The sequence below is a fragment of the Aulonocara sp. 'chitande type north' Nkhata Bay genome, linkage group LG3 (assembly GCF_057382095.1).
Source record: "Aulonocara sp. 'chitande type north' Nkhata Bay isolate Kocher_YH1m ecotype deep benthic linkage group LG3, A_spYH_male_GT1.1, whole genome shotgun sequence".
Classification (NCBI taxonomy): domain Eukaryota; kingdom Metazoa; phylum Chordata; class Actinopteri; order Cichliformes; family Cichlidae; genus Aulonocara; species Aulonocara sp. 'chitande type north' Nkhata Bay.
Genome location: NC_141346.1, coordinates 68,613,156 through 68,628,106, shown reverse-complemented (window position 1 = coordinate 68,628,106; position 14,951 = coordinate 68,613,156). Strand labels below are relative to the sequence as shown.

General features: G+C 48.1%; 1 protein-coding gene across 1 annotated transcript; it reads right to left on the bottom strand.

Annotated features, from left to right (window-relative positions):
• Window positions 1–34: 34 nt before the first annotated feature.
• lg3h4orf54 (linkage group 3 C4orf54 homolog) lies at window positions 35–6,615 on the bottom strand. The gene is made up of 2 exons (XM_086285630.1): window positions 2,235–6,615; window positions 35–1,241 (listed from the first exon to the last, which is right to left on the bottom strand). Exon 1 carries the CDS (start codon window positions 6,455–6,457, stop codon window positions 2,255–2,257), a length of 4,203 nt encoding a protein of 1,400 aa, XP_086141756.1. The 5' UTR covers window positions 6,458–6,615; the 3' UTR covers window positions 35–1,241; window positions 2,235–2,254.
• Between the last annotated feature and the right edge of the window lie 8,336 nt (window positions 6,616–14,951).

The window sequence follows — 14,951 nt, the reverse complement described above, 5'->3', positions numbered from 1 at the left end:
AAAACGTGTTGTTTGGTTTTACTGCCTTCAGAGAGACAGACCCATTAATCTGATTTTACTGCACATCCATAAATGTCCTCCGCTCTCAGGACGGGAACATTATTCTACAGTTATGTCCTGTAACAACAAGGAAGCTTTAGAAACGTTAGTATTTGTAATAGTTTTCATGTCTTTAATTATTCCACGTCTCGCTTTCCCCTTTAGCATCCACTAATCAACGTAAACATCTTATCTTTGCAAACATAGCATTTAAACACGTGAAACATAACTGTGACACTGTTAGTTGTTATAAACTGAGTCAGTCAGAGTTTTCCTGTTTATTCAGTTTTCACAGTAAAAGTGAACCTGACACTGTAGCTGTGCAAACAGCTACAGTCATCCTCATTGTTTTTGCACATTTATCGTTTCATCCACGGGTCCTCTTTATTCCCACGCTCCCGTCTGTCCACCACCTTCATCTACCTTCAACATTTACTGTGCGCAGCAGAGACTCTGCTCTGAGGCAGCAGAGTCCCTGCTGTGCAGAAATGCTTTCACACTTATAGAAAACATTTCCTACTTTATGCAAAAGTTTAAAAAAAGAAAGACAAATCATGCACAACCAGAAACATGACACGAACCAAATCTGATCAAATCCCCAGGAGAAGACAGCAACACTGTAGCATCGGGACCATGGAGCTCTAAGAAACAGCAGTGTCCACTCTTAAGACTGAATGAACTCAGAGGTGGTTTATCCTCCACAAATACACAAACACAGACGTCGTGTTTGTGAGGCACGAGAGGAAACTGTTCGACTCTTTTTCTGATAACAGTGCAGCAGCAAAGCTGAGAGTCAGGTACAAAAGTATAAAATATTATCAGCTTGGGTAGAAACGTATGTTTGATGCTTCTGCTGTATATCTGTAACAGGACACTAAACACGTCACAGTAAAACAGTCAGCAGAAAAACCCTCAGCAAAGCTCCAGCTCTGTAACCTGTCATGTTTCCAACAGAAGAAAACGGACTGTCCAGCAGACCCACTGCACAAACTCCAACGTGCAACCACAAACAGCAACCTCAGTTTGAACATAACGTCTCATAACTTCATGTCACGCACATCTGCAAAGTTCAGGAAGTGTAACAGCTGGACAAGAGTAACTATTCATCGATTTCACAACCTCACAGTTTGGTTTCTACACATGATTCGGCTCATTCAGCTCCTGTGTGAGTGTGTCCACACCGTCCAGCTTACAGCTCGGCCCTGTGGGGACACAAAGAAACACACGTCAGAGTCTTAAGCACACGTCAACAGTTTTGTACATTTGTCGCACAGCTTTCCTCCTATTCTGTAGAACAGCGAGTGCCTTTCCACCGCACACTATCTGTTTACGTTAAAAACGTTAGTGAGCGCTCCAGTATGTGGGTCAGACCCTGGAGGGGAACTCCAAATGTCCCCTCACTGTACCGCTCAGCCGTCAGAGCCACGTGAACCTCACCCTGCTGCTCCTATAAAAAGAGCCTGAGCCTGCAGGATGTGCCAGCCCGGCTGCTGATACCCAGCAGCAGCTGAAGCTTTTCCATCCTCACATGAATGCCTGCCTGACCTTTCACTCTGGCTGCACACACACAGCTGATCCAACCACATCTCTGCTGTGATATCGCATTTTGCAGGATATCTATCAGTGTTAGTTAGCTGCAGCTGCTTTACAGTCACTCCACATCTCTTCTTCTTCTGTTAGATATGATGCACAGCATCCTGTTAGATCACTGACTTCATGCATTAAGTGAAACGTGTGGTGTCAGCATCATTTTTAGGAAATGCAAACATTCATTAAAGCGTGAAACAGTCCCCATATTGTTTTCTGATTTATAGTTTTTATTCTTATTTTCTTTTCCTCAGGCTGGCAATGAGACGCCCTCGTTGTTCTGTGAGCACGGACAGGTGAGAACAGTGTGGGTCACGATGGTGTGCAGAAACATGTTTGATAACTCATCCATAAAATCAGCTGCAGTAACTACATGTGATGTGCTGTGAGCCTCTGTCTCCTCCTTTTGTTGTCACCATGTTTTCAGAACTACTGCACGGATCATTTCACTGACTTACTGTCTCCATAGTTTGCAGTTTGCAGCTTTTAGGCTACATTATATTTCAGTGTATCCTATAAATAAATGGTTCCTCTGAGATTAGTTATGTAAAACTCTCCACTGCGCCCTCAGACATGCTTCGGTAAAAGGGAAGCAGTCAGATACTCACCTGTCCAGACGACCTGCCGTTCATCGGTGCTCCACCATGAAGCTCATAGTCGTCCCGTCAAATGAGGGGGGGGCGATGATCCGGGGCCCCTGCTGGGAGCTGATGCTGATGACAGGCTGCTTGATGCTAGAGAGGCCCTGCTGTGGCCTGTTAGCAGCAGCCTGCTGCTGAACACCTGAGGCTACCTGGGAAGACTTTCCGGTGGACATGTAGAAAGGACTCTCCACGTGCATGCCCTCGGTCTGCTGCGAGGAGCTTTTATCGCTGCTGTCCACCTCTGCCTGCACCGACATCTGCGACTGTAGCAGCGCCCTGGCAGGTATCACTGACGGCGTCGGCACAAGACCCGGGTAGATCATGTACGTGTGGCCGTAAATGCCAGAACTGAGGGCTAAAGGTGAGATGGGCATGGGCACAGGTGTCATGGGAGGCTGTGGCATAGGCACATCCACATATTGACCCGTTTCTGGATCAAAGAGACGCTTGGTGGCAGGCTGCACTGGTGTGTCTACCAGGTAGTAGTTGCCAGTGCTGGGATCCAGCAGCATTTTCCTCTGGGTGGCCTGGAACGGGTCCAGGGTGGGAGCCGGGGTGATTGCTGGAGAGAAGCAGTAGACCTGTGGCTGATTGGCGGGCATCCCGAGTGGCAGAGAGTGGTAGATAGTAGCTGAGGGGATCTCTGGTGAGTAACTAGCTGTGTGCTCCTCGTGCCCTCTGAGCCCAGGTTCCAGGTGTCCTGAAGGTGTGGCTGGATGTGACCGGGTGAACGTGTAGACGGACGCTTTATCAGGTGGCTGTTTGCCTTTGCTGGGCTGAGACTTGACTGGAATAGCGAGGTAGTTCTCACTGTCAGTTGAAAACTCGTGTGCAAACCCGTCGGCCTCCTTCACGTCGGCGTCTTCGTTCCCAGCTGACCGTCTCTCACAGATGCTGAATGATGCGGGCGGTTTGGGGACGAAGGTTTTGGTGCTGAAAGGTGTTTGTGTGACGGTGTTCGGTTGGGATGTCTTTGAAGTTCTGGAGGCCTTGACACTGCTGGGGGCTTGCACTGACTTAGGCCTGTCATCACAGCCCACTGATGTGGGGCGGGGTTTGAGTGGGTCTTTCTGCTCCTGCTTCAGCAGGCTGTCACCTGCTCGTCTTGCTGGGGGCTTGTCTGCGCTGGACTGGGAGTTTCCTCTGGCAGACTTGTCTGCGCTGGGCGTCCATGCAGTCTCCTCTCCGTGTCCTGGATGCTCCTCACACGCTATCAGTGAAAGCAGGTGGCTGTCTGTCAGCGGCCGAGCCTCGTTCTTCCTCTTCCACTCGTTCTTTTCAAATACATAGAGCTGCTCCATGGTTTTCACGGCAGCCTGCAGTTTTTGCAGAGCCGCCTGGTTTGGCACCTGTGACTCGGTCTTTTTATCAGTGATGTCCGATACTTTTTCTTGCCTCTTTGTAGATATTCTGCTTTCACTTCGGTCGGTGTTTCCCTGCGAGGCATTATTTGAGGGGCCTAGAGATGCGCTCCCTGTTGCCCTTGATGCGTTTTTGACGCCCTCTGGAGACGATCTGTCCACGTCAGGTGACTCCTGTTTAGCCCCGTGAAGGTTTCCACATTGTTTTCCGTTACTGCTCGTGTTCACAGACTGGCACTTGATCACTATAGGCGACACAGTATTGAAGCTTTGATTGAGCACTTGCTTGTTTTGCTCTGGATGTCTGTCAGCGGAGGCGCTGTGGGCTTTATTCTCGTTGTTATCCAAAGAAACGAAGTGATACGAACTTTTAACCAGCTTACGCACGTCTCTCACTTGGTAAATGGGAGTCTGCAGCTTCCCCTTATTGTCTCGAATGTCTCGGACCATGAAATGTGGAACTTTATCTGAAAAGTCACCCTTCAAAGCTGTAGCAAGCGCGTGGGATTTGGCGTGATCTGTTCGGATGATGTTGCAGCCTAAATTAGGAGCGCGCAGTTTGGAGACGGCGCACGGCTCGGTGCTATCGTCTTTGACGCGCCTCAAGTTAATTTGAAGTTCTGGAGATTTGGATGTGGTCGCAGAGTCTGCGACAGAGCGTACTTTGGCTCCACGTCCGTGTCCACACGTAGAATAATTCCTGCTCTGCTGCGTGGCTTCGCCTTCGTTCGGCAGCATTTGGATATTTGGCACAAATAAATGAGCCATTTTCTTCAGTTTGCTGCTGCCCGCCGAGTACAGACTCCCCTCGGCCAGCGTGTCCTCTGGTGTTTGATCGTTTTCAGGATCCTTTTGAAATTCTAGCTCGTCATCCTTCCAGCATCTGAACGCGCTATTTTGGCTGCGATGCAGCGTGCTTCTGGATGAGTCCACTGCGCCTTTTTTAGTATCAACTCCAGTTTGTTGCTTCCGAGAGTCGCTCTTGGCATCCGCTATGTCCCCTAACTCATTCACGCGCATTATGCTGTAGTCCGAGCTGCTGTCGGAAAGCTTGGAGTTGTGCTTCGCTCTGACGTCGTCGCTTTCCTGGCGCAGAAAGCTGGGAGAGGGCGTCTGCTGCGGCTCGCTTATTTCGCCTCTCTCCATCTTGCGCTCCTGCTCGAACTGCATTTTCTTAGAAATGACATTTTTGATGAGACTCGAAGCAAACACGGCCTTCTTGTGCGTGTCTTCCATGGTTTTAGAGGGCGGCTTGCCGCCCCCCCTGCTCTGGCTTGCGTTGGTAACTTCATCCGTGGAACGTGATCCTGCAAAGTTAGTGCGTGGTTCTCCCGCAGGAATTCCCGATTTAACGTTGCAACGAAAATTCAGCGTCTCTGTCAGCCTTATGACGCCGCTGTGGCCCTGACCAAATTTCCCCATCAGCTCTATTTTCTTTGTAGATGACGCTGCGCTGTGGGGAGGTAATGTCTCGCTGGCGGGCGCTTTGATGATGCCCTTATAACCCCTTTTGTCTATGCTCTTGGCGATTTGAAACGAGGCCGCTGAGCTTTGATGAGACACAAGACTTTGGTCCACATTCATGTTACCATATTTCAGGTCCACAAACGTGGACCACCTGTTTATCCCCACGGCATGCTCTGATGCAGAGGACTCGCTGGAGGTGCTGAAATGAATGGCATCAAAGTAAGGATACGCCAGGCTCTTGAAGGCTCTGGCTGTCAGAGTGCGCACCTCCTTGTCAGCGTCGTCCAGCTCGCTGACAGCACTGGACGTGCCGCTTGAATATTCGGGGACTTCTTTCCCCCTTAATTTGCCGCCAAAGTGTACGCGCCCGGGCGCTGCTACCAAACACTTCGCCGTGTCACACAAGGTCTCTGCCTTCCCATCAACTCCCCTAAACACATAGCGACTCACATCTCCGGAGCGCCTGGCATGATAGAGAATCTTTTCCTGTTCTTGGATGTTGCTGGGGTCATTTATAGCTCGAGAGGTGGTTCTGATTGACAGGTGAATCTGTCCGCCACTGTTGCCACTGCAGCGTTGCTGCTCGGGCTTTGACACACTCTCATCTGAGCTGGTGAATTTGGCCGCTTCGCGCGGATCACTTTCCAGCAGAGTGCTGACTGTTGCTGCTGCGCCCTGAGAGCCAGGCTGGCGGCCGTGCCCCCTCGCGCCCGCCGCGCCCCCGGCATCAAAAGAAGCGTAATCGGCAAATGAGTAAACCCGGTTGTCTTCTTCAACGTCCCAGCTCGTGGAAGAGCCCACTCCGAGTTCGTAGTCCTCCTCGTGGTCAGAAAGTTCAGAGAGCTGGATCTCGTGCGTGGTAATATAATGGGATTCGTCCTCCGTGGCGCACGGAATGCAGTCATCAGAAAGCACCAAACTTATACCATCGTCCACTTCATAATCATCCTGCTCACTTGTCTCCCCGAGATAATTATCACTAGCGCGCAAATCCACGTCCGGCTGCAGGCTTGCGCTGCTTTCCGTGTTGGACACCTCGTGCCTCTCGTGGAAACGCTCCGACTTTGCGTTTGCACAAAAAGGAATCGGTGGCGGTGACGGGTCAGCGTGCTGGTGCTTAACACCATCTCCATGTTTCCCAACTGTGCCATTCTCTGTCTTAGTGTCGCCCTCGGGTTTGCGTCCCGTTGCGCACGGAGCTCCAGCTCCGCTGTCGGAAACAATCACAGACATTTGGTTTGTCTCACAAACGCGTCGGTCTGTTTTCACATCCACTGAGTCCAACTCGACGTATTTCTTTTCATCGTGCTCCGCGGGACCATCTTCTGTCGGCAGATCACTCACCTGGTGACGTGTCATCGATAATTCCACACAGCGTTTCTCAGCGAAGCTCAAGTCGCAAATCTGAGCTCACATTTGGTGTCTGACAGGAGATGCAAGAGATGGAGTCGGACAAGATTTCGTCGTCCTTTATGCAGAGATAGTCTGAGTCTGACAGACAGACTCCGATGTCACCAAAGCGCTCCAGACATTCCAGCTCATCGCCACATGTAGGCTGAAGCATGTAGGCTAAAAAGGAGCAGAGACATTAACCACTGTCTGGTTCTCAGTCTGTGAACCAATGCAGCCACAAAGCTGTATTTCTAATGACAGTCGAGGTCAAACCTGCTTTGAACTTCATGTTCAAGCTCTGTGGTTACAGCTCTGACTGAGGTCTTAAAAGCCTCTCAGACGGGTAGTTGTCAGTAACTGGGTTTGGTTACCTGTTAACAAACTGCACCCTGCCACTGTTCTCCTTTTATATTTATGCCCATTTATCTATTTACCTTCATATCTATCAGTGTCTCTGTTTCTACACTCACTTCATATATGAGTGTTTGATGTATATTTGTTACTATGACAACTCAGTTTCCTCTGGGATTAACAAATTAAAAATATGTTATTTAAATAAAGTCTCTCTGACTCTGAACTTTGCTTTTTCTGTTGCTCTTCGATATCTTTGTGTCTGCTTCACCTTTTGAGACACGTTGTATTGAACTGACTCTCTGATTTTTCCACAGTAGTAATAATGACAGGAGTGAAGGAGGAGGTCGGGTCACGTGGTCACAGAGCCACAAATCAGCATATGATGGAGATTAACACCAGCAAGCACAGACCATCTCCAGCGTTTCATGAGCTGCTTCACTTCAAATCCTCCTTCTTCTTTGAACATCACACATTTTTCTTTTGTCCAAGTGATTCGTTTAGGCTAAAACACAACTTTACAGCTCAGCTGTGCTTTTAACAGACTGGTGTTGAAACAAATAGGTTATTGTAACACACACAATAAAATTCTAAAGAATAATTTATCAGTACAACGATAACAACGAAAGGATAAAACAGTCCAGTGTCCAAAAGGCAGAAAACACAGAGTCCAGAGCCGGCGATGCCACAAGTCAGTTACACTTCACACGCGCCGCCACCCTGTAAGCAGACGGCCAGTCATCACTCCGGCCTCAGCAACACAACTCTGCCTTTAGGCTGCAGCATGTCGCAGCTGCGCACAGACAAATATCACAGCAGTGTTTGTGGGCGATAAGCACACCAGATCAATCACCTGCCTTCAATGGATACAACCCAGCACAGCCACTGGCCACGCCCACAACACGCATGGAGATGAATGAATACAGGCAGCATGTGTCCATCATATTACATTATCACATGAAATAAAACAAGCTCGTGAGTACTGTTCCTGTGGACAAACAGGGCACGGTCGGCAGATGAAGGGCCGCAGTAGGGACGCTGACAGGGTGCATCGTGTTAACACACTATGTTTGTTGTGGAAGTAACTCAGTTCAACTCCACGCTCTGCTGCAGAATTTAACTGACACTAATCCAGCGATACACCAGTTTCTCTCACGGAGCCTCTGCCAGGCTCTGCTTTGGATGGTTAGCGTCTTTCCACTGAGCTCACCTCCATCCTTCTCTCAAGAAACCACTGTGAGTATATCTCACACACGTCTGCTTCTTATCCATGGCCCCACCCTGGACTTTGTGTTGGCATCACCAGTATTTTCAGTGTGTACATCCTCTTCTCAGGGGCACCTCACTGATGCCTTCTGTAAGGATCCACAGAGACTACATGTGCTCCTGGGTGATCCACTTCCTGTCACTTTACAGTTTGTCAAAACCTAAGAGGGAACAAATGAAGAAATATATTAATGACTCACTGAAAGCTGGAATTATTTGTCCTTCCTAACCGTTAGCAGCTATTTTTTTGTTGTTGAAAAGAGAGATGTGTCTGTATGCATGCAGAGGGCGAAATCGCTCAACAAATATCTGCTGTCTTTGTTCTCGTCTCCTTTTGAGCTTCTCCATCTTCAAGCTCGGCCTCAGGAAAGCATCTCTTCCCACTCCAGGAGAAGACGACCTTTGACCTTGGGCATTTCCTGGGTTGCTCAATCTTCCAAACTCTCCACATTCTTATCTCCTGTAGCGACACCAGTGACCATCAGAGCCGTGTATGTCAGGTGCTTCAAACACTGCTTGTGTCACAAGTATGTGTGAGCGCACCCAAAAGCAAACTCAGAGGAGAAAACAAGCTGATATTTAAGAAGACTTTATCGTGCACAGGTCATATGCACGAAGGGCAACGAGAGGAGCGTAGCACAGGTTGCAGGTGGAGTTCCAGCTGGGTGCTTCCAGGAATCCAGGAGTGACGACAGGCAGGTGAGCTACCACCTGAGCTACAGCTGCGTACCAAAGACATCTAAAAAAGATTAGTTCTTCATTGTTTATCCATACTAATGTCACACACACACGAGTGTGCTAACTGTGGATGCCACGCCTCATGACAAACATGGATGTGCTGTTTGTGTCATGAATGTGTGACACGGTAAGTAAATACTGGTCAGCTGTGCGTAGGTCGTGTTCCCAAACAACCTCGGCCTGAGTAAGAAAAGGTTGATGCTAATAGAGATCCTAGAAAGGATCAACTCGTCTTAGGCTGGAGAAATATGACATTTGTCCTTTGCCTTGTTTTCATTCGTGTGTTGTCTCAACAATGTGCTACAGGACTTTTAGCACATTTGAATTCATAGACGAGAAGCCAGAAGTCAGAGTTTTACAGAGCAGCTGTGAGTACACCATGATGTGAGAATACTGTAGCATCTTATTAAGAGACCTGGTTAACCTCTGCAGAAAGGAGCCGGGGTCACAGAGTGCATGAGTAACTGCTGATGGTCTGCTGGCAACTTGAACTTTGGATATCTGCTGTTAGAGGGCAATAAAACCTCCCTCAGCACCGGCCAACAGTGTAACACAGGAGGCAGAAACCAGAGACGAGCCACAGCCTCAGTCAGGACTCAGGGTACCAGCCCTCTGCATTAGTCTGAGCAGGCTGAACATTATTAAGAGCCGTTTCTCCTGAACGCTCGTCCTGCAGGGACTCAGCTGGCCTTCATGTTTATGTTTGCTTCAGTCAGACTGGTCCGTGTTACGTTACATCCAGTTACAATGATTATGGAGCCTTTCATAAGTGTGATGTAGAGACTAATGCTTCTAAAGGCTGTGCCTCTAATATACAGTTACATTTTACTGTTAAGGTTGCTTTTCATGTATTTTTCAGAGCTTTTGTTATTTATTTAATGTTCTTTTTAAAAAAGGTTATGTAGTTTCTGTTTGTGTAGTTCTTTTAGTTTCCTCCATGTTTGTTTGGTTACGTCTCCATCCAGGCTTGACTGGTAATCGAGCATTTCCCCAGTGGGCTGACGCACTTTTCAGCCGCTGAACACCGGCCGTCTGACACAGGCTGAACGGTAATTCATTATTATCAGGATGTCCTAAAAACTCCCTGAAAGCCTTCAGCTGATCCAAAATGCTGCAGCAAGAGTCCTGACAGGGACTAGAAAGAGAGAGCATATTTCTCCTGTTTTGGCTTCCTGTTAAATCCAGAATTCAAAATCCTGCTCCTCACATACAAGGTCTTAAATAGTCAGGCCCCATCTTATCTTAATGACCTTGTAGTACCATATCACCCTATTAGAGCACTTCGCTCTCGCTCTGCAGGCTGACAGTATGTTAGGGATGCATGAATATCTCGACTGGAACAAAAAGGATCCAACATCCAAATTCTGAATGTCCTTCAAGATGCATGTAAACTGTTCCTCCAGACTACTTAAATAGACTCCACGAGAGTTCAGGCTGAGAACAAAGCTGGTTTTTACTGCAGCCGTGCAAATTAGAGTGAATCAGACCACAGTGACTCTGTGGATGTGGGTGGATGTGGGTGGATGTGTATCTCAGCTGTTCAGGTGGAGTTATATCAGGGCTGGGACGATGTCTTTGGAAACGTGCAACAGGACTGAGCGCATAAGTGACAAAGCAAAATAGACGTGTGCATATTTTTAAGTGACACTTTATAATACATTTGATATGTCACAGTGTTACTAATGTACTGAGTAAGAATCACCTTCACTGAACAGGTGCACATAAGGAACTGGGCTCAGGGTACATAACAAACGCTCACTGGTTTGGCATGTTTGTAGTTGGGATACTTCTAAAGAGGGGAGTTCAAACTCTGATCTAAACATCAGACCAACCTCTGTGAGTCATCTTATCGATGGCATTCAGCAGCAAGGACAGGCAGGAAGGTGGGACTGAGGTTAAAGTTCAACCAGCATCTGAGACACACCCAGCCTCTCCTGTTTAAAATACCCAGGGCTGCAGCAGAGCTCATCCAGATGCTTACACGTCTGGATTGTTAATCACAGAGAAAATCAAGATATTCATTCATTAATGTGCTGAATGAAAAATGAACATGATTCTGTCTGAATGTGTCTGCAGATGTGCAGCAGATGTGTGTGTGACAGAAACGTGTCACCAACACTGTCATGGTTACAGAGCCATGATTCATGTGATTAATTATGCTTAGTCAGAATACAGTGAGGCGAGAGTTTAACCAGCACAGTCTGTACTGCCAGGCTGTGTGTGGATGGTGGAGTGAGCAGCACCAAGGAGCCACCATTTAATAATAGAGATGGGACTGTCTATACAAGGCCCAGCACACACACTGTCATGCAGTGTGCTGTAGTGTAGAGGGAGCGCTCTGGTTTGAGTCAAGCAGGCCATTTACACCTCTGAATGGAGGCGGGGCCTCTGTTACAGGAATGGTGCCACAATAACAGAGAAGAAATCCCTCCAATCACAGCTCTACAATGCTGTGATTGGAGGGATTCCCCACCTCTCTGTGGACTCATGCAAGGATCAGCGGCTGTGACAGTTTGCGTACTAATGATCATAAGCTGCCTGTTGTTCATCAGTGCTGCTGGTTCAGCTCCTGTTGAGAAGGTTGGAAACCTGCAGTCAGACTGTCCAGGTGAACAGAGTCAACCTTCTCAGAGAAAGACCGCGTGTTACAATGTTTCCATGTCTGCTGCTGCCATGGAGACAGGCTTCAGACTGCAGCAGGTTCTGTGCTAACAAATGCAGAGGTGGGTTACCCGCTCGGCCCAGCACGGGTGACCACATGTTGCTGCGATATGTCCTGCAGAAGTAACTGTATCTCCTGAGGACTTCCAGTCTGCAGGCTGGCTAAATATAACTTGTTTGTGCTCCTGGGCTCACAGTAATTAGCTCCACAGTTTAAAACGGCCACCGTACTGTGTGACACGCTGAAATTTCACCCGACCTGTGGACAGAAACAGCGTTGTGTGGAAGGGCAGATTTGGAGACATCAGTTATTTCAACACGTTTATAACATTCGACTGTCCCAACGCTGCTTTAAAATGATAACTCAGCTTTCTGAAGAAACGAACAACACAACCTGTGTTATTTACTTTACTTTTGCCATAAAGCCTGGATGAATAGCACATAGAGCGTTGAACCAATGATCAGTAATGCTGGGAAGGTGCCAAATAAAGGCAGGTTTGTCTGTAGAGGATTTAGAGGTAGTTCTCCTGCTTGTGTCTCCTCTGAGCTGCAGGATCGGCTCTCTTTGTTCCAGCTCTTTGTTTCATTTTCTTCCACAGGTAGAACAAACGTAGGCACAGGAACAGTTTGTCATACAAAGTAACTCAGCTCCCTCTGTTCCTGCCGTTTTGTTAGTTTTTCAAAGCAGACTTCCTGAATAGAATAGAATAGAATAGAATAGACCTTTATTATCCCATGGATGAGAGGTTTGGGTGTTACACAGCTCTTGAAGCAAAGGGAATATAAAATATAAAAGGAAGCCTCAGAGTGGTCCTATAGACATAAGCAACTGCAGTCTGTACAAACAGGTAACGATGCACAGAAACATGAAATGTGCAGTGAACAAAGCAGCTGCTGAGTAAGATAACTGTGTGTGACAGAGTCTGACAGCTGCTGTAAGAACGACCTGTGGCAGCGCTGCTTCCTGCACTGTGGGTGTGAAAGTCCACTGCTGCTCGAGCAGCTCGGTGTTCAGTCTCATGCAGGGAGGTGTTGTCCATGATGGGTGTTAGCTTAGACAACAGCCTCTCCTCCTCGATGGACTTCAGCGGGCGGTCCAGGACAGAGCTGGCCCTCCTGACCAGTTTGTTGAGGTCCCCCCGTCCCTCTCTGCCGCTCCAGCAAACCACAGCACAGAAAACAGCAGACGCCACCACAGTGTCCTGTTCACCCCCAAGGATCTCTGCAGGTGGAGACGACGTAGGCCCTTTTTGTAAAGTGCATTTGTGTTTGTGGACCAGTCCAGTTTGTTATTGAAGTGAACACCCAGGTATTTGTGCTCCTCCACCGTTTCAGTGTCCAAAGCCTGGATGTTCACAGGTGTAACAGGGGCGGCTTGCTGCTGAATAGCAGGGCGACCCTGATCTAGGGCTGTATTAATCCCATGAGAAGAATGTAGCGCCCCCTCTCTGTGGCTGATTTCCAGTGAGACTTGAAAACGTCCTCAGTTAGAAACTGCCACACGCTCCTTGTAATGACTGCACGATGACTAAAACCTGTTTCTGATGTTTTGTGCTGCTTGGCTGCGTCTCTGCCAGAACATTATGTCGAGCTTCTCCGTTTTCATGTTTGCAATAATTCTTAGTGGTGCTGTGCTAATGTCCCGACACACCGTAAGAGACCTCGAGCAGGGTGCACAACTATTAGACCTGAGACGCTGCAGCAGGCTCAGAGGTCGCAGGCACTTAGGATGATGTTTATTCTGTGCGTTGTCCATTTAGACTTCAGCAAACTCGGGTTAAAACCTGTCACCTATGAACGTGGTGGCACTGTGTGAAGGCAGGACAGTGGCTCTTTTTCCTTTAAGCAGCAGAGCTCTGCTGCTCCTCGGTGTCCCACACAGCGGAGCCGCCCCACCACTCCAGCCCAGAGAGCTTCTGCAGCTTTTAGATGCATACTTGTTTTTCAGGTGTGTTGGAGTAGGGATGCATCTAAAAGCTGCAGGACAGTAGCTCTCTGGACTGGAGCTGGAGACCCCTGCTTCTGATCAATCAGGATCCCCCGTTTGTTTAAATGCTGCACTGGCTCCATTGCGTTGCTGCACATCACCAGTCTGCTGTCAGAAAAACACACGTAGGAGCAGGAGGTGGTGTTTGCAACTGAACTCCCCTTATGTTGCCTGAGTTTCTGTCGGGTATTTCCTTGTTAATAAAGTTATCAGTGTATTGCTGATGTTGTTTCCTTCTGAGCCCCCCTCTGTGCTGCATGTACAGATGTTGTGGCCACAGAGGGTTCATCCCAGCAGCTTTTGTCACTGTAAGGACTGCTCAGTGGTATTTGATACGTTTTTAAAACAGATATTGGATCGGTGCATGTGGCATTATGTGGTGAAACCGGCTGCAAGACAGAGTTAGACTAACTGTGATACTTAAAGGTTGCATGTTAGTGCAGGTTAAACAGCTTAGTTTGCTGTACTGTGAAAACTAAAGAACTCGCTGTTCTTTAAAGGTGCACAGTGGCCGTGGGTTCATGGCCACAGTTAGCATCACATGTAGCAGAGTCATATGAATTTTAGCTGATGAGCTTAGATCCACTGATGAGCTGTGGAGGATGAAACATCTGCTCACATCTGGTTGAATCCAGGTGTGTCCATCCACAGAGAGCAGCAGGCCAGCTGATCACAGCCTGCACACAACACCTACTGGAGCTCTCAGGAGAAATGAGTGCGAGTTTGATTCAGTTCACTGAGCCGTGACACCAGTTTCAGGTTCCCCACCTGCTGAACCCACTTCAACCTCTGACTTCCTGTTTACAGGCAAAGTCCCCTCTACAACGGAGGCAACAGCAGATAGATTTGCTTTTCCTTTTTCTTCAGACTAAAGTTTGTGTTCCCCTCTACTGATATTATTCTATCATTATGTTCACATAGCACAGGGTTCAGTCAGCCTAGGACAAAATAGAAGCGTCCTCCTTTACTTCCTTACTCTGAGCACATTTAGAGCCTTTACTTTTCTCTCTCGAGTAAATAAGTTGAATGAGTACTGTGACTTTTACTGGAGTATTTTTAACATCAGTATTTGTACTTGTACTTTGAGTACAGCATGTCTGTACTTTTGCCACCGCTGCTTAGTCTCATAGGTTGCAGTCTAAGGGCTGAGCCTGCTCATTAAGCCTTTTTAATCACTTTTGGTTAAAACACCGGATGAGCTGCCGTCCACTCTCCGTCAGCTTTGGCTGAGTTAGTAACAACTTGTTCACTAAACCACGCGTTAACCAGGCTGGTTAGTACGAGGAGACTGTTACGATGACAGGTCACCGAAGCTGGTTTAGCTGCTGATGCTCCAGCTGATGCTCCAGCTGATGCGCTAGCTGATGCTAGCTGATGCTAGCTGATGCTAGCTGATGCTAGCTGATGCTAGCTGATGCTAGCTGATGCTAGCTGATGCTAGCTGATGCTAGCTGATGC